The sequence below is a fragment of the Myxocyprinus asiaticus genome, chromosome 26, assembly GCF_019703515.2.
Source record: "Myxocyprinus asiaticus isolate MX2 ecotype Aquarium Trade chromosome 26, UBuf_Myxa_2, whole genome shotgun sequence".
NCBI classification, from domain to species: Eukaryota; Metazoa; Chordata; class Actinopteri; order Cypriniformes; family Catostomidae; genus Myxocyprinus; species Myxocyprinus asiaticus.
Window position 1 is genome coordinate 9,769,815 of NC_059369.1, and position 25,524 is coordinate 9,795,338.

At 39.6% G+C, this 25,524-nt stretch overlaps 2 protein-coding genes across 2 annotated transcripts in view; one reads left to right on the plus strand and one right to left on the minus strand.

The window, feature by feature from the left end:
- LOC127416750 (ventricular zone-expressed PH domain-containing protein-like) overlaps nt 1–15,254 on the plus strand; it is a 212,719-nt gene extending 197,465 nt beyond the window's left edge. Inside the window, exon 14 of the mRNA XM_051656286.1 lies at nt 10,280–15,254. Coding sequence (XP_051512246.1) covers nt 10,280–10,516 — 237 coding nt within the window. The 3' untranslated portion in view covers nt 10,517–15,254. The remainder of the gene's footprint in view (nt 1–10,279) is intronic.
- Nucleotides 15,255–19,385: 4,131 nt separating this feature from the next.
- The window catches only part of LOC127416774 (uncharacterized), a 35,393-nt gene continuing 29,254 nt past the window's right edge, over nt 19,386–25,524 (minus strand). Inside the window, exons 5-6 of the mRNA XM_051656328.1 lie at nt 20,454–20,493; nt 19,386–19,895 (exon numbers count right to left, since the gene is read on the minus strand). Of these exons, the coding sequence (XP_051512288.1) occupies nt 19,762–19,895; nt 20,454–20,493 (174 nt within the window). The 3' untranslated portion in view covers nt 19,386–19,761. The remainder of the gene's footprint in view (nt 19,896–20,453; nt 20,494–25,524) is intronic.

Sequence of the window (25,524 nt, forward strand, 5' to 3'; positions counted from 1 at the left end):
TCATTTTCATTTAATTTCGCCACATGTCCAAGAGGCTGCGGTACCCAAAAATTCAACAAAAGAGCAGTTTTCTTGTTCCCTGGGTCACGTCCGTTGCGCACGGCTGTCTCACGACCACCGTCCACCGTCCCATCTTTGCAGGTATGGCGCTCTTGCGGCGGACCCCCCGCCCCTGTGCGCCCAGCTGTGGCACAAACACGCCCACACGGGATTGGTTCCGTTGGACTACGGGGACGAGACCCCTCCCCCCACCTCGGCCAGTCTTATGGTGGGCGGCAGGAGCCAGGTAAGTGCTTCGATGTCCCTGGACTCAGCATGGTCACGGGGCTCAAATCCCCTCGACGTGGCACCTCGAGCTCGCCCGGAGTTTGGGCGTGTGGCTTGTGCTTTCCAACCCGTCACGGTGGCTGACCCAGACCGTCTGACTCGGCTATGCGATTCAGTTCGCCAGCATCCACTTCACCTCGGTGAAGGGCGAGAATACCGCTACCTTGCTTGCGGAGATCGCTACCCTTCTGCGCAAGGGCGCGACAGAGCCTGTCCCTCCAGCCGAGATGAAGAAATGGTTCTACAGCCCTTACTTCATCGTACCGAAGAAAGGCGGTGGGTTGCGACCAATCCTGGACCTGCGAGTACTGAACTGGGCTTTGCACAGACTCCCGTTCAAGATGCTGACGCAAAAATGCATTCTAGCGAGGGTCCGGCATCAAGATTGATTCGCGGCGGTAGACCTGAAGGACGCATACTTCCATGTCTCGGTCTTACCTTGACACAGACCCTTCCTATGGTTTGCCTTCGAAGGCCAGACGTACCAGTACAAGGTACTCCCCTTCGGCCTGTCCTTGTCCCCTTGCGTCTTCACGAAGGTCGCAGAGGCAGCCCTTGCCCCGCTAAGGGAAGTGGGCATCGGCATCCTCAACAATCTCGACGACTGGCTAATCCTAGCTCACTCTCGAGAGTTGCTGTGCACACACAGGGACCTCGTGCTCTGGCACCTCAGCCAACTGAGGCTTCGGGTCAACTGGGGTAAGAGCAAGCTCTCCCCGGTTCAGAGCATTTATTTTCTCGGTTTGGAGTTGGACTCAGTCTCAATGACAGCATGCCTCACAAACAAGCACATGCAGTCAGTGCTGAACTGTCTGAAGGCATTTAGACAGAGGACAGCAGTTCCACTGAAACTTTTTCAGAGGCTCCTGGGGCATATGGCATCCTCAGCGTTGGCCACACCGCTCGGGTTGATGCATATGAGACCGCTTCAGCACTGGCTTCCTACTCCTGGGCATGGTGCCGCGGGACACATCGCATGGCCATCACGCCGATCTGTCGCCGCCTCTTCAGTCCTTGGACCAGCCTTGCATTTCTACGGGCAGGGGTTCCCCTAGAGCAGCTCTCCAGGTGCGTCGTGGTTACAACAGATGCCTCCAAGAAGGGCTGGGGCGCCATATGCAATGGGCACACAGCCGCCTGCTCCTGGACTGGCCCGCAGCTGCGTTGTCACATCAACCTCCTAGAGTTATTGGCAGTACCGCTCGCCCTGCGGAGGTTCCGGCCATTGATCCAGGGCAAGCATCTGTTGGTCCGGATGGACAACACAGTGAAGGTAGTGTACATCAACCGTCAAGGCGGTCTACGCTCCTGTTGCATATCACAACTCGCCCGCCGTCTCCTCCTCTGGAGTCAGCAACGCCTCAAGTTGCTACGAGCCACTCACATCCTGGGCGACCTCAACACCACAGCGGATGTGCTGTCTCGTCATGTTACCCTCAGCGAAGAGTGGAGACTCCACCCTCAGGTGGTCCAGCTAATTTAGAGTTGATTCGGTTGAGCACAGGTAGACCTGTTTGCTTCCCGGGAATCCTCCCACTGCCCGCTTTGGTACACCCTGACCGAGGCACCTCTCGGTATAGATGCGCTGGCACACAGCTGGCCCCCTGGACTACACAAATACGCGTTTCCCCCAATGAGCCTACTTGCACAGACCCTGTTCAAGGTCAGGGAGGACGAGGAGCAGATCATCCTAGTAGCACCCTACTGGCCCATCCAGACGTGGTTCTAGGATCTCATGCTCCTCTCGACAGACCTCCCCCCCCCCCCCCGGTGAATTCCCCTGAGGAATCTGGCCCTTGGATGGGATGCAGAAGACCTAAGTGTCATACCACCCGTGGAGGTAGACACGATCACTCAGGCTAGGGCACCCTCTATGAGGCGCCTGTATGCCTTGAAGTGGTGTCTGTTCACTAAGTGGTGTTCTTCCCGACGCAAAGACCCCCAGAGATGCGCAGTCAGATCAGTGCTTTCCTTCCTGCAGGAGAGGCTGGAGGGGCGTCTGTCCCCCTCCACCCTGAAGGTGTATGTAGCCGCTATTTTGGCTCATCACGATGCAGTAGATGGTAAGTACTTGGGGAAGCATGACTTGATCATCAGGTTCCTGAGAGGCGCTAGGAGGTTGAATCCCTCCAGACCATGCCTCGTCCCCTCGTTGGGCCTCTCTGTAGTCCTTCGGGGTCTACAGGGAGCTCCCTTTGAGCCCTTGGAGTCAGCTGAGCTTAAGGCACTCTCTTTGAAGACTGCCCTCCTGACTGTGCTCACTTCCATCAAAAGGGTAGGCGACCTGCAGGCGTTCTCTGTTAGCGAATCGTGAGATCCCGACTGGACTATGTGCCTAAGGTTCCCACGACCCCATTTAGGAATCAGGTGGTGAACCTGCAAGCGCTGCCCCAGGAGGAGGCAGACCCAGCCTTGGTGTTGCTGTGTCCAGTGCAAGCTTTACGCATCTATTTGGATCGCACGCAGAGCCTTAGAAGCTCCGAGCAGCTCTTTGTCTGCTTTGGTGGACAGCGGAAAGGAAGCGCTGTCTCCAAACAGAGGATCATGTCAGGCTCAGGACGTGCCACCCCCTTGCGGGGTTACGAGCCCACTCCACCAGGAGTGTGGCAGCCTCCTGGACCCAGGCCAGTGGTGCCTCTTTGGCAGACATCTGCAGAGCAGCGGGCTGGGCAACACCCAACACCTTTGCAAGGTTCTACAATCTCTGGGTTGAGCCGGTCTTGTCCCATGTATTGGCAGGCACGAGCAGGTACGTTCCAGGACAGCTGGCCAGGTGTACTGCTTGCGCATAGTGCCATTCCCCACCCCTTGAGGTGAAGACATGCGCTCTTGACTCCCAGTCGTGTTCACAGACTGTGATCCCTGGATGACTTTCCTCCTTAGCCCTCTAGCAGTTGAGTTTGCAGAGAAACTCGCTGCCAGCCCAGTACGTGCGCTAATGAGCCCCTGTACTAAGGTAGGTGCTCCACATGTACTGGTTCCCCCGAAGGTGACCCCATGTGATATATTCCACAAAATCATTTCCTTGTCGGCAAACTGCGTCTTCCTTAGGCAGAGGCCCCTCTGCCCCCGGTCGCCAAGCTCTGTAGAAACTCCTCCCCCTTCGGGTAGGACCTACCATGGGACCTCTCCACATGACATAATTCCGACAAGACTCGGTAAGACCATGTGACATATTCCACTCAAAATACCCCCCCCCTTTTTGGGTGGGGTGTGGTGTCCGCGGTGTCTTCCCCTTGGGAGGGACATCCCCCAACGCTGACACTTATGGCTCTTAGTCAGTTAACAAATTCCACTCTTTTTGGGGAGAAAAGAGAGGGAAAGAGGCCTCAGCTGGGCTAGCCTGTCCCTATCATTGGGTAGTCGACTTGTTCCTGATGGACCATTTGACGCTCTTAAGAGCGTTGGGGGAAGTTACGTGATGGCCTGGTGTGCTGGCTACGAGGCACACAGCGGTCTGCCCATCACACACCACCAGTTCACGTAACACAATTCAGATAGTTGTGTTATGAGTGCAGCAGATGATGTAATCATTCTAATGTCCTTTAAAAATACTCCACATAACAAACTCCAGCCAACAGGAGGCATAAGCACAAAGAACGAACATTCATCCACAACTGTCCCGAAAGAGTGTTATTCCACAAAACAAGCTCCAGCCGCCAGGCGGAACCAACACAAAAAACAAAACAGACGCCCCAGTTCCTCAAATGCTCAAGTGTGTAGTGAGTGAGTCAAATTCACTCAGAGGCTTCATAAAAAATAATAATAATAAAAAAATACACCATGACAGTCCGTCAACTTTATAAAAGACATCCTTTGTGTAGGCATGAAGATATTTTCTAGTCATTCTTAGTGTCCATTCTCAATCTGGCTGGGAACTTCAGTGTAAAAGCGATCATCCGTCCATGCAAAAGTTTCTTGAAGGAGTCATTCCACAAAATAAACTCCAGCCTCTAGACGGAGCCAGCGCAAAAAGAAACAAAAATGGCGCCCAGCTTCCTCAGACAGCCAGAGTAAGTACAGCGAGTTAATCCACTCTGGAGCTACATGAAAAACCTCAAATGGCTTACTCACCCATTGTTTTTATAAAAGACAGTGCTTGCTTTGGACATGTAAATACCATGTGACCATCCTTTGTTTCTATTCTCAGTTTGGCCGGAAACATCAGTGCAAAAGCGATCTTCCATTGATGTAAGAGATTCTTACATTCCTTGAATCGATCGCGTTTCTCTCTCGTCGCATTCGCAAAGTCCGGGAACAAGAAAATATTGTGATTCTTCCAAGAAAGCTTTCCTTTGCTCCTTACCTGGCGCAACATGAGATCTTTATCAGATGATCTCAGAAATTTGGCCAGAATTAATCGGGGCCTGTCTCCCTCAGGAGATCCGCGAGCCAGGACTCTATGAGCTCGCTCGATTTCCAGTTTATGGCCTGTTATGTCGAGCAGACTCGGGAAGAGCTCGTCAAGGAATTTCACCATATCTCGGCCTTCTTCATGCTCAGGAATTCCAACAATTCGTATGTTATTCCTTCGGCTCCTATTTTCCAAATCTTCAAGTTTTTCCAAAATATTTTCCACGACTATTTTGGACGTGGGCTGATTAGCGGATAATTCCCTTTCCGATGATTCCAGATAATCGATCTGTTTCTCAACTTCTGTCACTATTGTGACCAACTCAGAGAATTTTGTTTCCATCGCCGTAATCGATCAATGTATTACAGCAAGATCCTCCAAGTCAGCATCACCGAGATGTTGGACAGTTGATGCTGGATTTCTTCTCCCGTCATGCTTTGCAAATCGAGTCCCCGGTCTGTAGACCCAGAGGTTTCATCTTGAGCACGTAAGTGTCTTTTAATGTCTCCAGAACCCGAGGATTTTGACTTCTTTGCCATGTTTACCTCAAAGAACAAATATGTACTGGGTGTATCGAATCTCACAAGATTAAACATGAAAATAATAAAAAAAACAGCAAAGTGCGCAGAGCTCGTGATTCACACGTCTGCTTCTCGCATGGTGTCACGTGATCCAATAAATAGATTTAATTTCTGGCTTAATATTGTTTAGTAAACTTGGTTACTTTTCTTGATTATTTTCACTTACATTACTTTCTACAAAAAAATAAAACATTTAATAAGCTGTGAATTATGGCTAAGATGGCCTTACTCTGCATTCAGTTTATTATTAATTACTTTATTATTTAGTGTTATTAATGCTTAACTAGTGCACTATTGTGGACCCATAAAATAAAGTTTTACCAAAAGGTTTTTGTAAAAGATGACGCAAGAAGCAGTTTTCCTTCTTCAGGTGAGGCTTTATTTCCCCTCTTCCTCGACACCACTTTACAGTTTACCTTTAGACGCTGTCTAAACCCTAACACACACTGTTTCTACAAATAAACTCTCACTATTCGGGAATCGTTGCTCTGGCTTGGCTCTGTCATATCCAGTCTCTCTCTCGACTGAGCATTGTGTTCGCTCTCTTTATGCTGCTCTCCCCGTGGTCACTGAAATTAGAGACAGGTGTTAGACATAATTTAGCTCAGGTGTAAGCGCCCTTACCGCTTTCTCTCTCCGGAGAGATGCTTGACCACGCCCCCACTGCCACAGTTTTATTTCATAAAGGCACTGTACATTTTAACAACTGCAACGAAGATGCACGATGGTGTGTTATACAGCGATGTTGTTAATATCAGGAATATTAACAACCTTACACAACCTTGTAATCGTATCGCAGGTAATTGAGTCATCAGCGTCCTGTTTATTGGATCAGTGCCTGTGCCTGTGCCCAAATTCAATTTCATTGAAGCACAAAATGAGGCAGAATGTCCAAGCTGCTGTTCTCCATATAACAAAATTGGATGGTAATTTATACTGGCCAAGCTCCAAAAAAGGACAAAAAGTATAATTAACATAACATCAAAGTAGTCCAGATAACTTGTACACTATATTCGAAGCCTTCTGAAGGCATACGATAGCTTTGTGTGTGGAACACACTGAAATTTAAGGCATTATTCATTGATAATCTTCCCCTCCGCAGTAGCCCGCAAATGTCTTTCTCTCGTCGCACCTGGTTTGACATCAAACATCATAAGAATGAAAAGAAAGCCATATGAGTTTGGAACGAAATGAGGGAAAGTGAAGACAGAACTTTCTTTTATGGGTGAACTTTTCCTTTACACCCCCCCCCATTCCATTGTTTCAGTGCTTTTGATGTAATTAGTCAGTGAAACAACAGAAAACCTCATGTTGAGATAAACCAGAGCTTTCCCTAAGGGTATCCCATGAACTGGATAAAACTAAAACTTAAAAAAAAAAATTTTTTTTTTTTTTTTAAGAAACCCTCTGTTGTGTTTAAACAATGCAAACACCATATAACTATTTAACTTGTAGCTGTATTCAAGGTTGTGCAAAAGTAAATTCATAATCAAAACCATGACAAACAATGACTACAAAGCTGAAATCAGTTGGTCACCACAGTGTTCTGACAGAAAACCAGCAAAAGCTAATTTGTAAAAATGAATTCATTCATTAAAGTTTCAAGCATATGAGATCTTGATCCATTGTAATTCTTAAATCAGAGAAGTGATGCATTGCTACATTCATTTCATTTCTCAATGAGACAGACAGAGCCTTTATATTATCAAGCATTATACTTACTATTATTACTCTTGATATGTAAGAGTTCTTGCAATTCTGCTATTTTTCTATCAGTCTTTCTCATCAGTGAAAAACCTCATTTGATGACAATTAATAAAGTGCATAGTTTATTAGGAACAGATGATGGCTGTGTCTCATTTCTCTCCTTTGTTCCTTTTATTTGTGAAATCAGTTTTTAAATGAATTCAGTATTGAAATGAATTTGGGCACAGGCACAAGCATTGATCCAATAAACAGGACGCTGATGACTCAATTACCTGCGATGCGATTACAAGGTTGTGTAAGGTTGTTAATATTCCTGATATTAACAACATCACTGTAAAACACACCATCGTGCATCTTCGTTGCAGTTGTTAAAAAGTACAGTGCCTTTATGAAATAAAACCTTTTGGTAAAACTTTGTTTTATGGTCCATAATAGTGCACTAGTTAAGCATTAATAACACTAAATAATAAAGTAATTAATAATTAACTGAATGCAGAGTAAGGCCATCTTAGCCATAATTCACAGCTTATTAAATGTCTTATTATTATTATTTATTTATTTTTATTTTTTATTTTTAAAGTCATGTAAGTGAAAGTACTAAACAATATTAAGCCAGTAATTAAAGCTAATTATTATTGGCTTTACAAATCTGTTATTAATAAATTAATAAATCTTCTATTAAAGACAACTGGACTCCCTGTAGTTAATTGAAAACCTATTTAACTTAATGGTTTGTTTTGCATTTATTAGGTGGTGTTCAATTTTATTTAATATATTAAGACAGTATTTATGACTCATTAGTATTGTTTTTACTTATAAATTGCTACAAATTTGTATTAAAGTCAACTTGACCCCCAGTTCTGAAGAAATGTTCTTTACCTACTCAAGTTACTGGATTGTTTTGCACTTATAAGGTGATATTTTACGTTTATTTAACTATATTAAGACAGTAATTATAAGTATTGGTTTTACTAAATTGTAACTAATGAACTACTAATGAACTAATTTCATTCAATTAAATATATCTTCAAATAAAGACATTTTGATTAATTTGCTAGTAATTTTTTACGTTTTTTTTTTTTTTTTTTTACATTTGTTGGATGTTTACAGTATATGCAGTAAACAAAAAAAAGAAAGAGTTTTATTGTAACTGAAACATGCAAAAAAAGATTTTAGTAACTTATTAGTAACAGATTTGAAAGGTCAATAATAATTAGCCTTAATTACTGGTTTAATATTGTAAAGTAAACTTGAAATTTTATCTCTGAAATAGAGCACTAAATACATTACTTTCTACACAGAAATAATAAATAAAAAATAAATAAATAAAAAAAAACAGAAATTGCAGATAAAATGGCAAATGGCATTCAGACATAATAAAGCCAAACACAAATGCTTACAATATGAATATTAGTATTCGAGTACAAAATTGCAGAATGTACATATACAGTAAATAAATATCCAAAGTAAAAAGGGATTATCTTCTTTTAACAACTCTAATTCGTGTAAAAGTTTGCAATATTGTTTCCCTTTCATGCACATTATGGATGAATGATAATTACAATCAGAATCTCTTTTAAAGACATAAAAAAGGCTTTGTCTTCATACATTTACACATAAGCTTTTTGTTTTTTGTTTTTCCGGTGCATTCTGGGAATTTATAGGGAGCAAACATTGCAGTGCACAAGAACGATTTTGAGAATGGCACAGACCTAGAAATGACTCCCTACAGTGCATCCGGAAGTATTACTAATTAGTAATACTAATGTACATTAGATTTTTTTCATTTTTTATTTTTAATAAATTTGCAAAGATTTCAAACAAACTTCTTTCACGTTGTCATTATGGGGTATTGTTTGTAGAATTTTGAGGAAAATAATGAATTTAATCCATTTTGGAATAAGGCTGTAACATAACAAAATGTGGAAAAAGTGAAGCGCTGTGAATACTTTCCGGATGCACTGTAGGTAGTGCACTTACTACTTCCAGTGTCCTCTGCGATACAATCCCCCATTAATTTTTATTGGGCAAATCAGCTAATCCCTTGTGCATTGCCTCTTAAAAAAGAGCTAGTGTCAAACAGGAAAAACAAAAGAGTTAGAAAATTGGAAACACCACATGATCTCAAAACCTCATAATCTAAACCCTTTTCCCCAAACACATGCACAATCCCATGTGTATCCGTGCTGTAGCGTGTACGTGCAGATGCAGAGCAGATCTTCTGAAATGACTGCCAGTGAGGTAAGGAATTGGGCTTTTCTTCGGAGATGAGACTCAAACTTACTGATCCAGCGGATATGGCTGCGGTCCATGCAAAACTCCCAGAATGTTAGTGTATAAAATACTAACTCTGATTGATGGTTCCCCGGTCCCTGTGGGGTACAAAGTCTCGAGACTCAAAAACTTTTGGATTTAATTTCCCTCCCCTTTGAAACGACATACAGTATATGTGAAGATATTGAACAAACCCCTCACCCTAAATATTAGTCATCCCTCATAGAATGGTTGTGCAGCTTGTTGAGGAGAGAGGTGTTTTTAATATATTGGCACAAATATTTCATAAACATACCATTACTGAGGGACCATCCATATCTATGTGTCATAGAGACTTGTGTATGTTGGAGTGCATTCTATTAAAGGAATAGTCACCTTAAAATAATAATTAACTTATCTTTACTTACACTTATGCCGTCTCAAACTTTTTTCTGCAGAACACAAACAAAGATATTTTGAGGGAGATATGATGTGAATATATACATACAATGCAAGTCAATGGGGTCCAAAACTTTCAAGCTCCAAAAAGCACATAAAGGCAGAATAAAGGTAATCCACACGACTCCAGTGGTTTAATCCATGTCTCCTGAAGTGATACAGTCAGTTTTGGGTGAGAACAGACCATAAATGCAACTCCTTTTTCACTATAAACCTTGAAATCTGCAGTCTTCTTGACAGTCATCTTCCTGGTAATCGAGCTTCAAATTATGATCACCAAGAACGCAGATGTCAAGATTTATAGCGAAAAATGAGTTGCATTTTGGTCTGTTTTCACCCAAAACCGATCATATCGTTTCAGAAGACATGGATTAAACCATGAGTCATGCAGATTAAATTTATTCTGCTTTTATGTATTTTTATTAAAATGTATAAAAAAATTAATAAAATCTTTAAAGTCATGGTAATTTCCATAGTGAATTGCTCTGCTCTAAATATTTAATTGGCTTGATAGAACATTTTTCTTTTTAGTGAAACAGTCATACTGATTCACAAATTGGCCTGAATAATTGTTTAGCTAACCATCTTCTACTCACAGAAGGATGAACTGGACAACAGCACTATTGAACTGAGCAAAGTGCAAAGCGTTAAGGTGGTTGCAAAGAAGAGGCGTGACCGCGGGCTGCCCAGAGCTTTCGAGATCTTCACAGACAGCAAGACCTACGTGCTGAAGGCTCAGGACGAGAAGCATGCAGAAGAATGGCTCCAGTGCATCAATGTAGCTGTAGCCCAGGCCAAAGAACGCGAGAATCACGAGGCCACCACATACCTGTGATGTCATACAGACTGCCATATCAGGCATCAAGTGTACGTCTTAGTGCCAAGTTATCTCATTATGACAATTCATCAAACATCAGAGACAAAGACACTGTCCCAAATGCTGCCCTCAGCCCTTGTGGTATTTTTCCAGGTCCATACTTATGACTTATGACGCTAATAGGACTGTAGGGTTATTGTTCACTCTGAAGTCTGCACCAGTGCAGGCTTGGCAAAATGGCACACCGAGGACACATAGCAGCCAAAAATCAGGTGTTTGTGAGCAGTGTCCTGATTGATCAAATAAGTGGGACACCCTACAGTCTCATGAACTTCAGTCACCAGCTCTCATTGAAATTGAATGGTCTCGACAAAATCGCTGACAGTGTGAACGGGGCTTGAGTATACCTGGTTGCAGCTTGTTGAACATCTATCGAGCACACGCTGGATCTCTCTCGAGCGGTTTCACTTTTGAACGTTCAGATGAAAGTCAGTGAGCGTTTTCGTACGATGCAAAGAAATACACCAGCTTGCCCGTATCACTCGCCCGCTTGTGGAAGAACAATCTTCATTCTCTGTACAGTTTATTGTGCTCCAGTGTTTATTATGCCGGGGGCATGCATCACACATCATGAATAAGCATGCACTGCTTCACGCAATCAGTTTCTGTGTGAGGATGTGCAGTTGAGTCAAGTGAGTACCTCCTGAAAATGTATATATGCCAGTGTTAACCACAGAAAGTGGGGAAAACATTGGTGAAGTTTCACCAATTGTACAAAGGTGCCTGTGTTTGTTCTTGGCAGGCAGCAGAACCCCCTAAACCTGCCCCCACCCTCATCAGTGCCTGTAAGGCTGAGTAGCCTGACAGGAACAACTCGGGACACCTTTCTCCTATCACGTGAAGTATCAGGAAGTTAAAAAAAAGAAACGGATAATGCATTAATTTTTTTACTGGGTAAATAAAAAATAGTAATTAATATATATAATTTATATTAGGGCTGTCAATTTAACACATTAATTTAGTGTGAAGAATTGTATTAAAAATAACAAACAAAAAATGTATGCAATTAATTATGCCCCTAGACCCTAACATAAATTCCATAATAAAGGATATATTGTCCTACTATTGGAGCAATTCAAGACTGAAGTACATAACTTCTTGTTTTTCTGAGCCACGTCAGTAGGGGGCTGTCAACGCGCCTCGACAAACCTTGCAGCCACAAAATGAGAGCCAGTCACAAAGGACGCGTTCTTGATAGCTGGGTGAAGGACAACATAATGCATCTCGAAACGCAATTTTCATAGTTTCAACTACTTCAAAAGCGTTCCATATGAAGCAAATGTACGTAGACTGACAACTAAAAATAGTGCAGACAGGAAAGCAAGAATGATCAGCAAACTCAATTTCAAAACGGATTGCTGTTGGCTTCTTCAATGATATGGGAATTAAACAATATATTTGACTTCTAAAGGCACTTTTTTGTATTGTCTAATCAATGCTTTACTTGTCTGCCACAATAATGCAATATATTTTCAATCTGAATATCTGAATTATTATATTTATTATAAATACTATAATTTTTTATTATTATTATGTATCATTTATTTTGAGTTATTCTTGTTTGGGGGCTCAACAAATATTTATATATGCAATTAATTAAAATTCAATTAATTAATTAGCATGTCATGTAATGTAAACATTTTAATTGATTGACAGCCCTAATATACAGTACATACACAATACAAATATATCAATACAAGTTTCTATAGTTGGCAAACAAACCATCTTTACCATTTTTTCCAGAAATACCCACAAGTTATATGTATGTTTATGGGTAATTCATCGTGACAGATGAAAAGTATTATTAACAACCACGCATACAACGATTAGATGAATTGAAATGTTACTTCCTTCAGTAAAAGTAAACACAACAGTTTTTAAAGCCTGAATTGTACTGCCAGCACCACTGCGCTCCTAGAACAAGGCCATGGCCAATGTTGTCTTGACAGCAATAATAATATAATAATACATTTAGCACTTAGTTGTCAAACCATGTGGACTGAAGTAAGCTGGATTTTACAATTAGAAGACAACAAACAACAACAAGTGCCTTTAATAATCAGCACATGAAACCCTTCACCGCAGTGAATCACACTTCAGTACAAATGTATGGATGGAGAGGCGATGCAGATCTTGGTTCACATTGTTCTTTGACCGCAGGAACTTGCGTGTCAGATCAATGTCTTCTCTAATAACACGGAGGACCTCTCCGAAGTTTGAGGGAGAATCTCAGAACAATAGCGGTGAAAGAAATTAGTTCCACTGCTCTGCGTTTCATACTTTGGGGTGGGCTTTCGTGTCTCGAGGCCAGTTTGCTGGCAAAGCTTCTCACTTGTTCTTTACGATTTTATTTATCCAAGTAAAAATACTACACATGACTTAAACTGCAAAAAAGGCTCGAATACAACTGATTCTTTTTATTAATAGTTATAATTATTGATATAAATACATTGTTCTTACACATCTGGGGGGAAAAATGGCAGTATCTTATGGAGATTTCAAGATGTTCTATTTTTAACCCCTCGTTGTTGTCTTCACTCATCAGAACAGTTAACTTTCGTACTTCACAGACATTTTACTGTAGATTTCAATTATTCACAGTGGTCCGATTGAATGAATACTTTTCTAAATAACAATATAAATCAAACTAAGGAATGCATTTTGACTTAAAATAATAAGCTGGTCACTTCAACATTCATTTAGACCTCACACAATTGAAACAGTTAAAGCATGGTTATTTTAATCCTGGATTATCTTCACGTTGTGCACACATACTTTATCCGTGGTCTGTAATTTATCCTGGGTTGTCAGGTTTTGAGATTTCACACAGTACATTTGGAAACCCTTGGTTCTGATGTCATTGGTGTGTGTGTGTGTGTGTGTGAATGGGTGAATGAGACACAGTGTAAAGCACTTTGGAGAACCGCTAAGGTTAATAAAGGCGCTATATAAGTGCAGACCATTTACCATTGTACCCCATGTGCTTTCCACAGTTCAACTGTGCAACGTAAAGAGTTAAAAGTGTCCATAATTCAGGGGTTAAGCATATTGTGAAATGCTCTATTGTGGTTGAAATTCTCAGCATCCCAAGAACAAACAGAAAAGTAAGACTACAGATGTTTCTTGTTTTACCTCGCAGTGTAGGGTTAATTTGTTTATTTACTTTAATTGACATCTGGCTGCATATTAGCATCTTGTAACATTATTTAAATCTCACACCCCTAATGAACCACACAAACAGATGAGCTTTTAGGTAATGTACTTGAAGGTCCCAGGATATGTGGAGACATTCCCATTTCAAAGTTATTTTCAAATTTTTCACTATTTCCATGTTTTACTGGAGGCACTTCCTCCATGTGTTGGGGTCTTGTGGGGGGAGTCTCTCAGCCAAAATCATATTTGTTTTGAGTATTTTTTTTTTTTTAATTATTATTATTTTCTTGTGTTTGGTTCATCTAATTTCAAATGCACTTCCAGGCAGCTGTATAAATATCTGTACAATTACATGCTTCGTGGTGTGCACATGTGCATGTCACCTTTGTGACTTGAGTGTGGCTTATGTTTATGTAGTTTCTCCTGAGAGAAGAATGTTTATTTTCTCTGTATTGAATGCTGGAGGGTTTTTTCCTCTAGTTGAAATGTGTTACTTAAGGTTTAGCTTATGTGTTCTTTTTTAAATACTGAAATTTACACTAAAGAAACTGTGAGAGTGCAAATGTAAAATTAAATATTCAGCATTCAATTAAAAAGTAGACATTCAGTTTTGATTTAAAGGGGATAGTTCACCCAAAATGCTAATTCTGCCATCATTTATTCACCCTCATGTTGCTCAAAACTCATGACTGTATAACTCATTGCTGAATATTCCTGCTGCTCTGTTCTATATAACAAAAGAATGTAGTGACTAGGGGCTGTAAAGGTCCAAAAAAGCAAAATGTAGTCCATAAAGTAGTCCATAAGACTTGTGTGCTATATTATAAGTTTGCAGAAGTTATACAATAGTTTTATGTGAGGAACAGATTTAAATTGAAGTCCTTATTCATAGATAATCTTCTTTTCTTGCGTAACTCTCAAATCATATTTGTACTTGCACATACCCATGCTCGCCGCTTCACTTTGATTGCGAGACATCCAAGAACCAAAAGGCGTTTAGTGTTATTGACGGCAAATTTGGCGCATGCACAAACAAATAATGGCTTACATTTTGGTCTGTCCCTCACGGAAAACTACCGCATACGGATTTGGAAAAAAATGAGTAAATGATGACATAGTTTTGTTTTGGGTGAACTATTCTTTTACATTTTTATGATATATATAAAAGTGTGAAGAATTTGAGTAATGTTTTTAAACATGAAGAGAACACTTGGTAAATTATCATTTTAATCTACGGTATTTAGTGTTTGTAGTTAATGTTGATTTGTATTTCTACTGCACTGTTCAGCTGTATTTATTTCAAATGTCTTATAGGATTTGACTAAGGCTAAAATAAGTAGACATTAAAGATGTTTCAGATTAATTTTAATGTTTATACAAAGTTAAATAAATTCGTTTCTTCTTTATATAGTTATAAACAATTACACAAAATCTTCCTTTTTATTAACTAAAGTGCAACTTTTTTTTCACGTTTTTGTTGTTGTTGTGCGTTTTGTATGATGACATGCGAAATGATGATTTACTTGTCTCAATAAATAAATAATTATCAGATTATTATGGCAGCATTTACTGTGCTCATCACCTTACATTACATCCCCACTTGTCAAAGGTGTATGTGGAAGTATTGCTCGCCCTGGGATTAAGTGAGTCAGTTAAGGGTAAAAATAAACATTATAAATGTAACTAATAAAAGACAAACTTTGGATGTTGGCTTGAAAGTTTGAAACAGCTTTAAAAAGGTATGACATTTGAAGGCTATATTGCTTACATACTAGGGTGTTCTGGGTGGTTGCTAATTTGTTGTTGTGCTGTTGATAGCAGTTGACAAATTCCTACATTAAATTGTCTTTATGTGCCCAAACAGCCAACATGATTACACGGGAAATAGGCATGTTGCTTCCAAATGTTCCAGTAACCTGACATCGACCCCATTATGGGGAGTTACTGAAAAGCGGCATCTCCCATCAGACATTTTTGCATCATTTCAAGTAATGTATGTTTACCTTCTATGGCATGACTGATAGTGTGTCGTGCCAGTAATGTGGGAGACCTTGGTTCTCATCCTGTGTTTAAACCAGGAAGTAATCACATTCAAATAATCAGTGATGATCGCAATTTGGAGGTACCATTTTTTCCTTTAACATTACATTTTTACTCCACTGATGGTTGGGTTTAGGTTTGGGGTTTGGGTTGGGGCTACAGTTTATGAAATATGCATTGCTCTTCACTGTATTATATCATTTACAGCTATAAAAATCCTGCTTTATAGCTAGCTTTTGGCACCCCTCTGTGGGCATTTCACAAAGAAACTGGAGTTCACACATGCCCATATGTTTAAAATCACTTGCTGCTTCGGCCACTGGGGGCAGTGCTTTGAATACTGTAAGCACAGACCAAGTTTACCTCAAGAAATGTCAACCTACTGTTGACAGTGAGATCAGTCAGAAACAGCAGTCACAGGACTTAAAGCAGAGGAATGATGCTGCCTTAAATTATTTATTCAAAAATTTCACCTTGATATCTCCGATCTCCGACCATAAAGGCATTCTATTGCCCAATGCTCGGAAAATGACTTATAAGCAAACAAAACTGCTATGCTCCTGTTAGGATAGCAATTGTTCAGTTGTCACCAGAGACGTCTCCTAGCAACCAAACTGATAACAATACTGCAATACTAGCATTTGTTGTACATTGTACAAAAGAGCACAATTTACCATAATTTAAACACCTGTCTCTGCAAACGTTTGCTAAACAGGATTTATTATTATATTGTAATGTAGGAGCCTTGACACATTTATGGATATTAAAGCAATATCACACACGCAGTCATGCTGTATGGCTCAACATCAGCATGGCTGTGATTCGGCTGCAGGAAATCACATGACTGCGAGCGTGATATTGCTTTTATACAACAGTTCAAAGAACAAGTAAATTAAAAAAATTAGGAAAACTAAGGAGTCACAAAAAAAAAAAAAAACGCATTTGTGCATGGAACTACTTTCTTGCGCCACGGATCAGGATCTGCCGTTGCTGGTTCAAAAGATGCGCACAAGCCTCCATAACTAATTTGAAAACGTCACTTTAGAACTAATAATGACGGCTTGGGCTTTAGTTAAGGATGTAGAAACAAGGGAGCATCCTATAGCTTTCTATGCAGCGCATAGAAGTGCATTTACCCCTAAAACCCGATTAAATTTCACTTTTAGGCTGCAGATGATGTTTGGATCACTCAGCATGTTTGGCAGATATGGGACAATGGTATTCAATACTTAGATTCAGAATTCATAATGCTATATTTTATTTGAACATGGTTGGCTGTGATTGGATGATGCTGGCCATTACTTTGAATCAGAATTATTTATTCAACTTTATAGAAAATCAGCTGTAATGTCTACAACGTCTCAAAAACATGAATAACCAACACTCCTGGAAACATAAACAATTTGATGAAAAAAATCTGACTCTCTAAAGCTTAGTGTTATTTAAAATTTCACAACTTAGTCATGCTGTCCACATAAAACTATTTGCTCTAGAATTTATTTATTTATTTATTTATTTATTTATTTATTTATTTTGCTTGTTTATTAGGTGCTACTAGTTCTCCTAAAATTGGGAAATGGAAAAGGCACACAGCAGTTGCTCGGGAGGTTAAGGCACTCTTTCATTGGCGAAAAAGCTCACTATTTGTTGTTATATGTTGTTATAAATGCAAATCAATGATTTACAATGCTTTTGTAAATTCATTATAAGTCATTAATGAATTCCTTTATAAACCCTTAACAAAAGGAACATTAATATTCCCAAAAATATAACCAAAAATTGATATTAAAAAAAAAAAGCTTTGGAAATCACATTTGAAGCAAATCAGATACATTTTAAAAATCAGGATTTTAGGATAGGACTAAATTTAAGGAATGAAGAGATGAAGAACCAGTGCGAGCCGGCGTTCCCCGTTGGCACTAAGAGGCAGCATGTGTTTTCAATTGGGTACTCTGGCTGTGATTTGCTTGAGGCCCTCTGGGGTTGCGCATGTGTATTAATTACAGCAAATTCTGCTTTAATAAGGCTTTCTGTAGAGCTCTGCCTCATTATGATTGGACTGCTGGCTCCAGAGGGACCAATTGGCGATGATGATGTTTGCATCGTCAACACTGGAATGTAAGATTTACAATAAATACAACAAAAAGCAGACACACACTTCTTTAACTTTCTAAGGTGCATAATGGAATGTGAGATATGCCCACAAAGCCTTGACAATGTGAGATCTATCACATTACTGAAATGATTATGAAAAATGTGTATTTTATTTAACAGGTGGTTGTAGGGAAGGGGTTGATAAGTAAAAGTAAAATAATTTCACAGGAGAAGCACATTTTTTAGATTTTGATGAAAGATTACAAAGACAAACATGCATTTTCTTTTGAATAACATTTAAAAATGAATGATTCACAATAAGACCAGGGAAGCTCTTTAATAAAAGGTGATTTATTTATTTCATGTTGACTTATGGGTGCCAAAGACCGTTTGGGTTGTGCAAGGTGAACCTCAACAGATTGTGCTCTAAAAATTTCCTATAGAGATTAATTTAAAAAATAAAAAATAACTCCCCATAGCATCATAAACAACATATTCACAGCACATATTTCTTTTTATTTATGAAAGCCACATATTTTTCTTCTCTTAACATACATATACATGTCCGTTCAGTAACCTGAGCCCTCTGTACTTTTGTAATATAATGTTTGAATTATCGTCCAGCCGTTGACTCAATCCATCTGTTATGCCTCTTAACAGGGAGTGCTGTGTCAGCTGAATGGTTAAATAACCTTAACTTAAAGTCAGATCCTTTCTTTTCAGATGTATGGTATCACCTCATACTGTATGAAACCACAAAGCCTTTGAGAAAGCCTTGCTCTGTGCCTTGGATGGCTTATATCTGCCCCCATGGATGTCATAATCAGTGCTTAGGGAATGTGGGAATTATATCCATCCATATAGACTAACCTTTAACACTCTTGCAACTATGAAGTAATGCATGATTCATAGATGACAGAATATCGCCGTGTCTACTATCCATGGGGGTTTACACGTGGCTGTGGGCCTATTGACCTATTTCATGTAACTTTCTGTAGGTCAAGCATGTTGTCATTTTCTGAGCCATTCTAAGGATTTCAATGGATATTAAAAATTCGAAGCGCAAATGAGATTTTTATGCTGAGGTGGAGCAGAACATTTTTCAGCAAATAGTGTCTTGAATTTAGGTCTGTTCCGAAAGCTATTAAGTGTGCTGCATATAGCGCACAAGTCATATGGACTGCTTTTATGGTGCTTTTTTTGGGGCATGATAGCCCGCTTCAATTTATTTGGAAAAAATAAGGGTGAACATTCTTCAAAATATCTACTTTTTTGTGTTCAACAGAAGAAACTCATATGAGTTTGAATAACATGAGGGTGAGTAAATAATGACAGATTTTTTTATTTTTTTTTTTATGTTTAAGCTATTTATCTGGAAAAAATGAAAGTAAAACAATGAGCACAAACTATAACACATAATCAAATCAAATCCCTTTATTGTCACTCAACCATATACACAAGTGCAACAGTGGGTGAAAGTCTTGGGTGCAGTTCAAAGCAACATAGCAGTATGACAATTACAATAAACATCTGATTTACACATAACACAGTTTACACATCTTGTTACACAACACAATATACAATATACACCTAATAATATACAGTATACACAAAATAAGAAGAGTGGGAGAGAGCAGTGTGTATTGCAGATGCAATGGTATCATCAGTGGAGCGGTTGTTGCAGTATGCAAACTGCAGTGAGTCCAGTGAGGCGGGCAGCTAAACTTGACAATCCTCAAAAGTTCAATCACATTTTTATAATCAGATACTGAGCAACAGGGTATGGTTGGTTGGAACTGAGGACATAGACAACACTGTCATACTGGACCATCTGAGATATTATATCAGCGCATACTCACCTGCTTCAAGTGTGACTGCTGGACTAGCAATGTAATGAATGTGTAGGGCAGCACCCTCTAGTGGTTCAATGTAATAAGCAATCTGTGCTGGAGAGACATTGTCCTCTTGTGGGTCTGAACTTTGAAGGTCAAAGTCATAAACTTGCTTGGGGGAAAACCCCCATTGCTGCTGTGCTGTTTCAGGGACTCCCCTATGAGGCACATAACAAAACAATCCTAGAGAAGCAAATTCCTCACCTCATCCATGCCAATGCCCCCAAATATCCCAACATTCTGTTTAAAAGCTCAAAGTGCAGATAAACTATAGGAAATATGATGTCATTCTCATGTCCTAGATATCAAGACATTTTTTATTTTACCATTAGGGATGTATTTATATGGTCGCTGATTTACTCCTGAAGTCCACTGAACAGCAGGAAGTCTTAAGATAAGATAAGCCTACTCACACATGAAAATCTGAACGGGACACCAAACAGATGAGCAGCCAGACTAGATATTTGTAACACAAACTTTACTGGAGTATCTAGAGTCTGTTGTTTTTAGACAAATAAAAAAATTGGCATGCATGGCATGCTGATATTATAAAGCTTAATTAAGGGTGCTTTGTAAAGCAAACAGCACTGTTAGTACTGATCATATTAGGGTTGAAGGTTTAAACAAACTAAGACACTTAATAGCATAAAGTGTAAACACCACAACATTAAAGGGACAGTTCACCCAAAATGATAATTCTCTCGTCATTTACTCACCCTCATTCCATCCCAGATGTGTATGACGTTCTTTCTTCTGCTGAACACAAAATGAGATTTTCTGAAAAATATTTCAGCTCTGTAGGTCCATTCAATGCAAGTGAATTGTGGCCAGAACTTTGAAGCTCCAAAAAGCACATAAATTCAGCATAAATGTAATCCATAAGACTCCAGTGGTTAAATCCATATCTTCAGAAGCGATATAATGGGTGTTAGTGAGAAACAGATCAATATTTATGTTTTTTTCTTCTTCTTCTTTTTTTTTTTTTTTTACTATAAATTCTTCTTTTGTTTTTGGCCATTTGCACTCTTTGTGCATATCACCACCAACTGGGCAGGGGGAGAAATTATTGGAAAATAGGACTTAAATATTAATCTTTTTCTAACCCAAACCAATCATATAGCTTCTGAATAATTCAAAAATGAGTTACTATTCCTTTAACTGTATTAAGTGTACAATACTTACTGTATATTAATATTATATTGTATATTCATTCCCCTTTTATGCAAATGACCTGCAGGGGACTGCATATGATGCTCTTAATAGCGCTGTACTATTACTCCAGAGTACTCGCAAATCTACGACCATTTTCAAGTACTACTTAAATTTCGATGGCTTTGGGAGACGAGACGCAAAGGCTTACAATGCTTTAGGGAAAGGTTACAGTTGTTCCAGATCTCCCCAGTATTAAGTCTATTACTAATTTTAGCCAATTAAGTGTAACGTTCACAAAATAAGAACTGCACAAAAAGTGTTAGTATACTGAATCTTGCAATAACCTTAAGACATACTTTACATAAAATCTTTCAAAGCCAAAAACAGCTCAACGCTAGATTCTAAAAACCATAAATCTTTTAAGTTGTATGTAAAAGCCCTCTTATTATTATTGTTGTTTAAATATTTTTATTGCTGCACTTAATAATTGTTAACATATCTGTTAATGTATATATTTAATATCTTTAAACTATTATATTTAATAATATTGAACCTAAAACTTACTTTGTTTGCGCTAAGGCTGAACAGTTTAATATACAAAATTGAGGGTTTTTCTCAAGAGTTTATCACGTATATCGTGTCTTAAATTAATTTCTTTAACCATTTCTTATCAGAATCAGAATCAGCTTTATTGCCAAGTATGCTTACACACACAAGGAATTTGTCTTGGTGACAGAAGCTTCCAGTGCAAAGAGAATGCAATGTACAGTATATACATACGTTGTTTGTATAAACATATACATTTAAACATATATACATATAGTGACATAAAAATATATATATAAAAAAAATAAGATATAACAGATAAATAAAAGAGAAATATACAACAGAGCAATAAAGTTGTTCAAATATTTTAGGTACAGATTAGAATATTTTTAGGTAGATTTAGAATACAGTTGTGCAGGTGATGTAATGTATTGAAGAAGAGGTAGGATATGTTAAAGAATATAAATGAGATATGGATATAAGTAGGAATGGATGGATTGAATACTGCACATGGTTGTATTGACCAAAGGAAATTATTTGGGGGCAGTTTTAACTGTTCATGAGGTGGATGGCCCGAGGGCAAAAACTGTTCTTGTGCCTGTCTGTTCTGGTGCTCAGTGCTCTATAGCGTCGGCCAGAGGGCAACAGTTTGAAAAGGAAGTGTGCTGGGTGAATGTGTTCAAGAGTGATTTTACCAGCCCTTTTCATTACTCTGGATGTGTACAGTTCTAGCAGGGTGGGTAGGGGAGCACCAATAATCCTCTCAGCAGTCCGACCTATCCTTTGAAGTCTTCTGATGTCTGACTTAGTAGCTGAACCAAACCAAAAGTGCAGAGGACAGACTCAATGACTGCTGAGTAGAACTGTATCAGCAGCACCTGTGGCAGGTTGAATTTCCTCAGCTGGCGCAGGAAGTACGACTTCTGTTGGACCTTTTTCACAGTGGAGTCAGTGTGGGTCTCCCACTTCAGGTCCTGTGAGATGGTAGTGCCCAAGAACCTGAATGACTCCACTGCTGCCACAGTGCTGTTTAGAATGGTGAGTGGGGTCAGTGTTGGAGTGTTCCTCCTAAAGTCCACAATCAACTCCACTGTTTTGAGTGTTCTCATTTTCTTGTGTACAAACAGACTGACAATTTCCAAAATAGTTCAAAATGACATACACGTGTCCAATGGTGAATGGATAGGGATAATTCTCATTAGAATCATAGATAACATCCGAGCCACTGTGCTCCACTCCTTTCATTTCGTTTCTATGGTAACTATGGAATCCCAACAAGAACGAGGAGAACATTATTGCATCATGGTCAGTGATTGTGACGCACATCAGAAACGGTTTATAAAGCGCACACTCGCAAATCTCTTCAGTTCAGTTATGATCCAAGCGTGAGCAAAGACAATCATTCTGCAGAGAGAGTAACATAGACAGTACGAGTGATGAACGACTGGAACGCTGATCTCCGGTGGAGATCCTACTGATTTTTGAGGCTATTTCTAGTAATGCCAGTGAAGCTCCTATCTACTTGAATGGAGAAAGACCAAAATCTCAAAAATGGTTGGACAAGATTACGATCAAAGAACATATTTCAAATCAGCAATAAAATCCGACAATACTGGTATCATAAATTGTGATTCTTTACCTCATATTACGATAAAATAAAAATAAAAATTCCTCAGCTTGTATAGCTAATGCACATTTACGTTCTAGTTGATTGACAAGTGATGTCTGTAACTAAAAGGTGATTGGCTCTTTTAACTGCAAGGCGGGACTTCCTTTCTATATCCGTTAACCATTGGGCGCTTAAAGCTCCATTGTTGAGTGTTCCAATTTCTCCCATTCATTTAAATAGAAGTGGCCCTTCTCTGCTAAATAGTCTCTGTTATTATATTGTGAATTATTTATTTAGTTATTTATTTTTAATCTTTTTTTATTTTACTTATTTATATATTTATTGTTTTGCAGGTTTCATCTTCCATACAATTACATAGAGTTTTCAAAATTATGATACTTTTCTTTATAAATTATGTGCATAGAGGGTTAGACAGTATATGCACATTTTTGAATGTTGTAAATAAAGAAAATTACATACATTGTACTGTGATGAGGACCACAGAGAGTTCAGTGCACATTGGCCCTCTAAACAGAAGTCACCAACATCAAGCAACACATCTTAGGACAGTCTTTCAACTTAAGAATAACCATTCACTTTAAATCTGTAGTTAGAAATGTTTCTAATTGCTTATTATTTGTTTTTCTTCTTATATAAAAAAAAACACAGAAGTGACACAGAAGCATGTCATTTGTGCATTCTTCCGAAGAACATGGAAGGCTATGGGAGAAATTCAATCGAAAGTGATCATCCTTATGCCCTACTCACAACAAAGGACAAAGCTCTTGATGTGGGCTCTCTAAAGAGAGCATGGCATTACAGTTTGAATGTACCCTTCACTAAAATCTTGTAAAAAGGCCCTTTGTGAAAAAAATAAATGTTCTTACTTTTGTTTGTAACGACTCTTCGAGTGACATCCCCTTCCCGAAGTGCCCTTCAAGGGCGCAAAAATGCCGTTTAGAAAACGCCCTATTGAATGCACCTTCCGCTGCTGCAAATGAAACAGAGTGGCGCCATTGGATGTCCCAGCACAGCCAACATCTAATGTGGATCTGTCTGATCTCGAGCCATCATGTGTCCCAGGTCTCGAGCCAACCCATTGGTCAGCAGCCATATCACCCTACAGTTCTCACCTGGTTACCCACTAAAGCTAAGCAGGGTTGAGCCTAGTCAGTACCTGGATGGTAGACCTCCTGGGGAAGTAGACCTCCTAAGTTTGCTGCTGGAAGAGGTATTAGTGAGGCCAGTAGGGGGTGCACACCCTGCTGTCTGTGTGGGTCCTAATGCCCCAGTATAGTGACGGGGACACTATACTGTAAAAAGGCACTGTCTTTCAGATGAGACGTTAAACTGAGGTCCTGACTCTCTGTGGTCATTAAAAATCCTGCCATGCCTAAAAATCGCATCAAATCCTTGATTGAAGGAGGTGGGGACAAATCAATAGCTTGAACTTTTGCACGAACTGGCCGCACTTGCCCCAGGCCTACTATTTTCCCAGGCATGCCTGCAACAAACAAACAAAAAGTGCACAAATTCGTTGCAGGTGCTGTACCACATGTCACGGCGCATCCCTCCAAACCCACGACAACCTGATTCATCAAGCGTTGGAACGTTGACCGGGCGTTTCGTAAACCAAAATTCGTGACTTTGATGAAAATAACCCATCTGGAGTTATAAAAACAGACACTTTCTGAGCATGACTGGTTAGTAGCACCTGCCAGTAACCCTTTAGTGAGTCAAATTTACTACATACAATGCAGCACCAACTTGGTCAACACAACCATCTATTCGAGGCAACGGAAATGCATCGGGTTTGGTCAAAGCTTTAACTTTCCATACAAAAATGGAAAGTACCGTCTGGTTTAATCGCTAACAAACATGGAGATGCCCAATGGTTCAGCAAGGTCATTGTCAAGAACATATTGGACTTCTTAAGAAAGATGTTTTCATTTCTCCAATGGGATACAGTAGAAACGTTGATGAAAAGGCACCACTTCCCCAACATCTATATCATCCTGGAGAAGAATTCTTTAATCAAATCAGTTAAATCTGTTCGCTTGTCGTCGGCAAGATGTTTTGACAACACCGGCAAATTATGCAATGTCTCAGGATTTTGCTAACGCACTCATAACACGGCATCATCTGGAACCTTTATCTCATCATCCCAGACAGCCACTGAGGGATCCATAGAATCAGCAACCACAGAACAAACTCTTATACTTAAGTGCTTACCTGACTCTTTAGAAGTGTTGCGCTCATAATACGGTTTCAATAAGTTAACGTGACAATGTCGGGTGCATTTCTTTTCGGTCAGGTTTAGCAACAATATAATTGTTATTAGACTCAACTCGCACAACCTCATAAGGTCCTGCAAATTTAGCCTGGAAAGGAAAACCTACCACAGGTAAGAGATCGAGAACTTGATCTCCAAAACTGAAAACTCTGCGTTCAGCATGGTGGTCATACCACTGTTTTATTTT